The sequence below is a fragment of the Montipora foliosa genome, chromosome 2, assembly GCF_036669935.1.
Source record: "Montipora foliosa isolate CH-2021 chromosome 2, ASM3666993v2, whole genome shotgun sequence".
In the NCBI taxonomy this organism is placed as follows: Eukaryota; Metazoa; Cnidaria; class Anthozoa; order Scleractinia; family Acroporidae; genus Montipora; species Montipora foliosa.
This window is the reverse complement of record NC_090870.1, coordinates 38,812,848-38,822,303: the sequence shown is the minus strand read 5'-3', so window position 1 is coordinate 38,822,303 and position 9,456 is coordinate 38,812,848. Positions and strand designations below refer to the sequence as shown.

At 36.7% G+C, this 9,456-nt stretch overlaps 2 protein-coding genes across 2 annotated transcripts in view; one reads left to right on the top strand and one right to left on the bottom strand.

Annotated features, from left to right (window-relative positions):
* Nucleotides 1-867, bottom strand: part of LOC137993034 (uncharacterized) — a 31,193-nt gene extending 30,326 nt beyond the window's left edge. The window contains exon 1 of the mRNA XM_068838687.1: nt 1-867. This exon is cut by the window's left edge and continues 2,041 nt beyond it. The gene's annotated coding sequence lies outside the window, so the exon portion shown is untranslated.
* Nucleotides 1-9,456, top strand: part of LOC137991633 (uncharacterized) — a 19,224-nt gene extending 9,768 nt beyond the window's left edge. Inside the window, exons 2-5 of the mRNA XM_068836688.1 lie at nt 1,648-4,629; nt 4,849-5,028; nt 5,077-9,348; nt 9,447-9,456. Of these exons, the coding sequence (XP_068692789.1) occupies nt 1,648-4,629; nt 4,849-5,028; nt 5,077-9,348; nt 9,447-9,456 (7,444 nt within the window). The remainder of the gene's footprint in view (nt 1-1,647; nt 4,630-4,848; nt 5,029-5,076; nt 9,349-9,446) is intronic.

The following is a 9,456-nucleotide window of genomic DNA, read 5'->3' as shown; positions in this document are numbered from 1 at the left end:
AGCCAAGAAATGAAGTTTATTTGGGAAGCCAACAATATTCCTTTAACTACCTTGGTTGTTAATCCAATTTATTGCTACGACTTGCGAGTGCGAAGATTGTTTACATGAAAGTCACGTTTTTGCGAAATTTGAGTGTGACAAATATCCCCTTTACTCTAACGCAAAAACATTAAGATAGTTACAAACTTCATAATTATTTGACCATTACTTCTACTTTTGTGCTTGTCAGCATTGTGATTTGCGATAATTCGCAAGTCTGTTTTTTGTATCTCATAGATGTTTAGATTTTCAATTAAATGGCTCGCGATTGTTTAAATAGTTCACCCTTAAGTCAAAATAGATACGTTTCTCAGGAACTCGACGAGTAATGGACTTCGACAACAATCTTTCGCCCGTCGAGCCGTAATCAAAGTGAGCCGTAGTTCTAATATTGTTACCAAGTGTGGTGTTTTGTACAACACTGAAATCAAATTTCACTAATTATTGTTAGTCAAAAATTATTTGAAAGAAAGCTTGTTGCTATATTTCACTAAATAATTCAAGTAAAGGGTTTTTCAGCAAAGGGTTTGATGCTGAACACTGGTGGGAAATTTATTTAGTCGCGTTTTTGACACGGAGTGTGTTGGCAGCTTGTTTGCACGCACGCAATGAAATGGGAAGTTTTTCCTTCCCTCTAATAGCAAATATGTTGTTTGTTTCAATAAATTTACTTTTGGCTGGAAAAGGTTTTTGTGAGATTTTTCTGCCTGTTCTGAATATCGTTGCGTATTATCCAAGGTTAACTAATTTGCATATGTGTAATATTTGTTTACACGTCTTAAAAGTTTCGTTAATCTTATCTAGTGCGCACAGGGGAAGCTACCTCAGATCTTTGCCGCTTTTGTGGTTTGGTTTCGGACGCACTGGACTGACAAAATTTGTTTGGCCCTTCCAAAAATGTCGACGAAATTTGGCTCAAATTTTCAATTTTTCACGCGTGGAATCACTGAGAGTCTGAGACACAGTAAAACATTTGTTAACCACAAGTGTCAATCATACCGAAATAAACACCAAATACTCCGACTAAAAATAGAGATTAAATGACATTTTCCTTCAAATCATCATAATCATGGTATGTAAATTGACAAATCTGTCAGATTTCACCTCTGACAAAAATTTGGCCTGCTCCCAGGCAGGACGACGGCGTTTCGAAAGTTTGGTAAGCCTTTACAAAATAATCACCTGTCGCACTTGTCTCAGGGAACTGGTGACAGATTTTTTAAAAATTTGCCCAGTGCGTCCGGACCCTTTCCATGATTGCCTTATAAAGAAAGAAATCTGTCAATCATTAGAAACCCGTTATGCGACATATGCATGCGAGGATTTTTTTTGCCCGTGGTGATTTGGCTATGAATTATGAAATCATTTTTCGCTAATGTTTATGAGCTATTAGCTTTGCTTTGCGGCAGTACGTACAGAGTTAAAACAATCCATTTCTGTTCCTTCTGCACCTGTTGTTACGCCTTCTGTGTATCATCTCGAGAACGTGACCAGCTTTGTTTGCGGAATGAAGAACATTTGCTGTGTCAGCAATCACTTGACATGCGAAATGAAATAGCTGATGATAATTGGAGGATTTCGATCCTCAGCATAATGCCTTGTTGACAGGCAGAATCACATGATTGAGAAGAACCATTTCATTGTCACTCCTGCGCGATCGAATTGTGGTGAAGTTAGTTGCCTTAGACCAGAGTTAGAAGGCATTACGTGTTTTGTCGCCATGTGGCTTTTTGTTGTATTGAGCTTCTTGCTGGGAACGCTCAAACCACTTACTTATGCACACGCCGTTCGCGGTAGACCCACACTAAAAGATGTCATTGAGCGAATGTTTTGGCCCGGGTCGGTCCGCAAACTGAGAGAAAGCTATATTGAGAACAAATGTGCACTAAATGAGCAAAGATATGAGAATTATGATATGAACTACACTGATATGAACTGCTTTGAAACCAAATACCAAACAAGACAAGCACAGAACTGTCAAAGCCTCCAAGAGAAGGAAGTTGGTGAGCACAAAGTCAGTACTGACGCCTTCGAGTCGCAGAAAGATAGTCTGCTGAGCCGGATGCATTTAATTAAAATTCTGAAAAAGAAGGTGAATTTTCTATCCATTTGTATTATTATGGCTGTTTGTTTTCTGCAATTACTGAATTTCTGTGTATTTCGAGCTGTAATGCTATTTCATATTCAACTATTTGTATCGTTTGGAATCATCCTCACTAATGTTGTCAGCATTTTGTACCATGCTTGGTGCAGCGTTTTATGTTTGGATGAACCTATTTTGAATGCATTCAATGACTGTAACTTATTTGAGAAAGGCGCACAGCTATCTGTTGTTGTCGATGTTGATAATGAAGAATCAATAAATGACTTGCAACTTCGATCTCGTTATGCTAAGTTTGTTTATTGTAAATGTTTAAAAGGGCGTCGCCATGTTGTTCAAAAGGATGGAGAACCAAGCAGAATTTCAGCGAAACAGCTAACGCGAGCCTTACAGGAGAACATATTTGAGAATGCCGTACAGCCATCTGTTGTTGTGGATATTGATAATAAAGAATCAGTAAATGACTTGCAACTTCGATCTCGTTATGCTAAGTTTGTTTATTGTAAATGTGTAGGAGGGCGTCCAAAAAGGGACCGAGAACCAAGCAGAATTCCAGTGAAACAGCTATCACGAGCCTTGCATAAGAGCAGATCTTTCAGGAAATTAGTTCGAAAATATATTAAAAAGAACGTACCGAAATCTTCTGCCATGCATTTATTTACGAAATTGAGTTTACTTAATCGTAAGTTAGACTATTTGTATGTAAGACTAAGGTCTGCTGCTAAGAAGAGGAGTACACAAAGGACGTGGTGGACAGCACATCGAAGGAAAAAACCTAAAACTCGCCGTGGAAGAGTGAAACTTAGGTGTAACTATACTTCAGTAAGATCTGTTTATAAGAATGTTAACCATAGGATGAATCATACGGAGTTAAAGCTGTCTAATGATATAGAGAAAAACCCTGGGCCCATTGATCATACCAAAACTATTCAAGCGCCTTATAGTCAAGGCAATGTGGAATTGTTCGGCCAGAATGCAGGCACTCAGTGTGTAGCAATGTCTCTTACTTCACTTATCTATAATTACAGGAATAATATTCTATCATCAGTGGACTTGATCAACATCATGAACATTGGTAATGAATTGTATTCTGGGTTATCTAGACTGTCCAGACAAACTTTCCTGTTGTTAACTGAGTTACCAGAAGTGCTCAATGTGTTTAATACAGATTATCAGCTTCAATACAGTTCAAGCTATAGTGGTACTATAAATGGTAGATCCATTATACCTGGTTTGAGTTTCTGTATGCCTTTGATTGATGCTTTGCTAACATTAGTAAGGCAAAACTACCAATCCTTTCTTTTAACAATTGAATGTAGTACTGTTTCTATGTACTGTACTCCAGGTGGTAAATTTAAAATATTTGATTCACATGCTAGGGATGCATTTGGTATGCCCCATTCTCAAGGAACATGTGTATTATTAGAAGCACAAAGTATACAGGATGTCACATGTTATTTGCAAACCCTGTATGAAAATTCAAATACATTGTTTGAGCTGATAGGTGTTCACATAACAAGACTAGAAAAGGACAATAATCACTTAGTTGATGAGGGCAGTGAAATCTCTCAATCAGAACTTGCTGATGATGGTGGAGAAATGGCGCATATTTCAACAAGAAACAATGAGTCTTTCATACGACACTGTTGTGCTTTATCATTTTATAGCATTTGTTTTTCAGTGGTTAAGGCATGCACTTACTGGAATTCACAAACTCTAGAAGCAATTATTGACCATGGAAGTGAGTTTTACAAGGAACAATTTTCATGTCCTGATGAAAATGTCTGTTTACACAAATTTCCAAACAAACTTCAAATATATGATGCAACTATTGATGTTGTCTTTACAGCACAAAAAGAAGGCATATTTAGTTGTGCATCCAGCAGTAGCAAACTCTTCCAGAACTTTATTTTGGATAACACAAGAGGGAATACTGGATTTATAATATGGTTTTTAAATTACTGTGCAAGTTGCATATTTCAGCACAATTCTAAGACTAAAAGCATCAAATACTACTTAATAATATTCCATAGTGATGGAACTTTAGATGAATTTCAAACTGTCAATGACAGCAACTTCCTTCTTCAAGCCCTCGCTAATACTGTTACAAAAATCAATACAACTAATAATTTAGAGGTAGCATACATTATCAGATTTCTAAACTGTTACAGTAATTTGTCAAGCACTTTAAGACAAAAGGTATTAAGGAAACACAAATCTAATAGGCAGAAAAATTCACTTGCCGAAAAACGAAGAGAAAGTTATGCAAACATGGAACCTAGTGCCAAACGAAAATACTTGGTTAGCAAAGCGGAATGGTACAAGTCATTAGATCCTACAGAGAAAGAAAAACTCTTGTCTGACAGAGCAGAGTGGTACAAATCACTAGATCCTGCAAAAAAAGAACAACTCTTGTCTGACAGAGCAGAGTGGTATAAATCTCGAGATCCTGCAGAAAAAGAAAAACTCTTGTCTGACAGAGCAGAATGGTACAAATCACTAAATGCTGCAGAAAAAGAACAACTCTTGTCTGACAGGGCAGAGTGGTACAAATCACTAAATCCAGCAGAAAAAGAAAAACTCTTGTCTGACAGAGCAGAGTGGTACAAATCACTAAATCCAGCAGAAAAAGAAAAACTCTTGTCTGACAGAGCAGAGTGGTACAAATCAATAAATCCTGCAGAAAAAGAAAAACTCGTGTCTGACAGGGCAGAGAGGTACAAATCACTAGATCCTGCGAAAAAAGAAAAGTTATTGTCTGACAGAGCAGAGTGGTACAAATCACTAAATCCTGCAGAAAAAGAACAACTGTTGTTTGACAGGGCAGAGTGGTACAAATCTCTAGATCCTGCAGAAAAAGAAAAACTCTTGTCTGACAGAGCAGAGAGGTACAAATCACTAGATCCTGCAGAAAAAGAAAAAATCTTGTCTGACAGAGCAGAGTGGTACAAATCACTAAATCCTGCAGAAAAAGAACAACTCTTGTCTGACAGGGCTGAGTGGTACAAATCTCTAGATCCTGCAGAAAAAGAAAAACTCTTGTCTGACAGAGCAGAGAGGTACAAATTGCTAGAGCCTGCAGAAAAAGAAAAGCTCTTGTCTGACAGAGCAGTGTGGTACAAATCACTAAATCCTGCAGAAAAAGAACAACTCTTGTCTAACAGGGCAGAGTGGTACAAATCTCTAGATCCTGCAGAAAAAGAAAAACTCTTGTCTGACAGAGCAGAGAGGTACAAATCGCTAGAACCTGCAGAAAAGGAAAAGCTCTTGTCTGACAGAGCAGTGTGGTACAAGTCACTAGATCCTGCAGAAAAAGAACTGATAAATAAACAAAAAAAGCGGAATTATGATGCAATGGAACCACTCATTAAGGCACAATACTTGAACAATAAAAAACAAGAATATTGCAGCATGAATCCTATAAAAAAGCAAAAAATAATAAAGTGCATAAGTGATGCAGCAAAAATTTCTAGAAAAAAGGCAAACGATGTTCAGCATAAATTGGATCACTACATATCAGTATTTCAGAATAAGATCAGAGAGGGGCCATATTACATATGTTCAGTTTGTCATCGAATACTATATAGAAAAACAGTTATCTTACTTAAAGAAAATAAATACAGCATACACCGTCTTTTCACTGAGATAAAGTCATTTGATGACAAACAATACATCTGTAGAACATGTCATGCAAGAGTTTCAAAAGGGCAAGTACCATGTCAAGCTGTAGGTAATAAACTGGAAGTTGATAGAATACCACCAGAACTCTCAGTACTAGAAAAACTTGAACAAATATTAATAGCACAGAGGATAGTTTTTGAAAAGATAGTGGTAATGCCTAAAGGCCAACAGAGGAAGATTAAAGGAGCAATATGCAATATACCAGTTGAATGTGATCAAACATGTACTACATTGCCACGTCCTCCTGAAAGGTCAGGTATAATCATGTTGAAACTAAAGAGAAAAATGGAGTTTAGAGGACATGTTTATTTTCAAGCTGTGCGACCTCAACTAATATTAAATGCTCTGATGTGGCTCAAAATGAATAATCCCTTGTATGATAATATATGTATAGATATTGACAAAATAGATAGGCATCTTAAAACATTGCAACAAAATGATGTTAATTTAGACGATTCAACTTTGAATAATGACAACCACTCTACTGAATCTGGTATAAGTGATGACACTTCTTCAAACAATGAAAATGGTGAGAATGTCAGCACACTGGCAGATGAAGAAAATGATGATCCTTTAAATGAATATCGAGCACCAACAAGTGAAACTTGCTTGCAGTCTGTAATACCAGATTATCCTGTAACTGTTGAGCAAAATGATAATGTATCATCTCAAGGAGACGAAGTCTATGCTATTGCACCTGGTGAAAGTAAACATCCAGTTTCCTTCATGGCAGACAAGCAATGTGAAGAACTAGCATTTCCTATTTTGTTTCCAAAAGGAAAGTATGGGTACTCTGTCAACCGAGAAATAAAGTTGTCGCCAGTTAAGTACTTCAATGCAAGACTTTTACATCACAGTGGTAGATTTGCTACCAATCCCGAATATCTCTTCTTTGCTCAGTTCATCATAGAACAGAAGAAAGTATCAGATAGCATCAATATTGCTCTGAAAAAAATGCATGGCCAGCCTCTTACTGCTTCTCAAATAAGATCAAATAATATGCAAAATTTACAAAATCTTATTTGTCAAGATCAGGCTTATTTATTTTTGAGACAAATTCCAGGAACACCACCTTATTGGCAAAAATTTATGTATGAAGTAGTAGCTATGGTAAAACAGCTTGGAATACCAACATGGTTTATGACATTATCCTGCGCTGACCTTAGGTGGCCTGAACTGTTTCAGATTATTGCAAGAACACAAGGCAAAAATCTAACAAATGAACAAGTTGATGCTTTATCTTATAATGAAAGATGCTCAATGCTGAATGTAAATCCTGTTGTTGTTGCTAAGCACTTTCAATATAGAGTTGAAACATTCTTCACTGAAATTCTTCTAACTAATGCAAACCCAATTGGTAAAATAGTATACTATGCACTCCGCATTGAGTTTCAGATGAGAGGCTCTCCTCACTTACATGCCTTAATATGGACATCAGATTGCCCTGAACTAACACATGATACCAAGGAAGCTTATATCCATTTCATAGATGAACATGTGCAGGCATGCCTTCCTGATCAGAGTCAAGACCCTGAGTTACATGAGCTTGTAAAAACCTACCAAAAGCACAGTCATTCAAAGACGTGTAGAAAATACAAAAACATTAAATGTAGGTTTAATTTTGGACACTTTTTTACAAACAAGACTATTGTGGCTGAACCTCTTTCTGATGATTTAAATCCAGAAAAAAAGACGAGTACCATAGACAGACAAAAAGAAATCCTTACACTAGTTAAAGAAAAAATAGATGAAGTGTTAAATCCCAGTAAGGCAAATTATAATCCTACGTTAACAGAAGCTGATATTTTCAAATCTGTAAACATAACTGAAGAGCAATATTATTGGGCTTTATCCATTTCACCTGACTCAGACTATGAGCTGCACCTTAAAAGACCAACAAACAGTTGTTTTATTAATAATTATTTTATTGCTGGTATTAAGGGTTTTAGAGCGAATGTTGACTTGCAACCTGTATTTAACCACTACAAGTGCATAACTTACGTGTGCTCATATTTTACCAAGGATGAGACTGAATGCTCACAGGCAATTATGAATGCTGCAAAGGAAGCTAAGAAAGAAAACTTGAGTGTCAGGGATAGCTTAAAAAGAATTGGTGCTGCTTTCCTCTCTACCAGAGAAGTCAGTTCACAAGAATGTGTTTACAGATGCATGCCTGAACTATGGTTACGAAAAATATTCCCTGCAACAGTTTTTGTAAGCACTGACCTACCAGAAAAAAGGGTACGCATTGCAAAATCACCAGAAGAACTTGATGAACTCGATAATGAAAGTACTGATATCTTTAAATCAAATATTATTGATCGATACACTTTAAGACCACAGTGTATTCCTTCTGTAGATAGGCTATGTCTGGCAGAGTTTGCTGCATACTATTATAAAGAATACAAAAAGGACTGCCAAGAAACAGCTGATGCTCAACCTGAGGTTTTAACTGACGATGTCATTGAATTACATCACAATTGTGATCCTGATACGTCACCTCCAGACAAAATAAGATTAATGAACACGCATGAAGTTATGAAGTGTAGAAAAGTAAAAGCTGTTATAAGATATCACAAGCCAAACAAAGCAAAAGAACCTGAACTGTATTTTCATCATCTCCTGATGCTTTATTACCCATGGAGAGATGAAACAAGTCTTTTAGGAAGTGATCAAACATATGCTTCTAAATTCTATGAGCATGAAGTACAAGCTGTAGTGGAACGAAACAGAGAGAAATTTGAGCCTGATGCTGATGCTGTTACAGAAGCACTTGATTTTCTTCGAAATAACCAGGGCAATATCATCCACTCCAGCTATGATTCTATGAATGACCAGGAAAATGCAGATTTACAATCTGAAGAGCAAGATGATTCAGCACCAAACGAGTCATTTAATGAACTATTACCTACACATCTTGTTTCATCATCAGAAACTGAGAATCATTCAAACCTTGGAATGATAACATACAACCAGCCAACAGAAATTAGTGATGATAAGCTACGGGAGTGTGTTAGATCATTGAACAAAAAACAGCGCTATGCTTATGATATAATTCTCACCTGGTGTAGAAGTAAAATGAAAAACATGAATAGTCTAAAACCTGAAGAAGTAAAACCAATACATTTATTTATAACTGGTGGAGCAGGTGCTGGTAAAAGTCACTTGATCCAAACAATCTACCACACTGTCACAAAGACCTTTAGACATCCTCCAATGAATCCTGAATTACCTACAGTTCTTTTAATGGCACCTACTGGAGTTGCTGCTATTAACATAGATGGGACAACAATAAACACTGCCTTGGCAATTCCCAAAGAAACAGGTGATAATTTATCTGCAATGTCTGACCAAAAGAAAACACAGATGAGAATGTTACTAGCTGACCTCAAGTTGATCATAATAGATGAAATCTCTATGGTTGCTAACAATACTTTGCTTCATATCCACCAAAGACTAAAAGAAATTGTTGGCACATCAAATGTTCACCTGTTTGCAGGCATTAGCATTCTTGCTATTGGTGACATGTATCAACTACCACCAATACGCAGGAAACCTGTTTTTGCAAATTACAAAAATGATGTGTTTAACTTGTGCCACCCATGGCACCTATTCACAATGATAGAGCTTGTTGA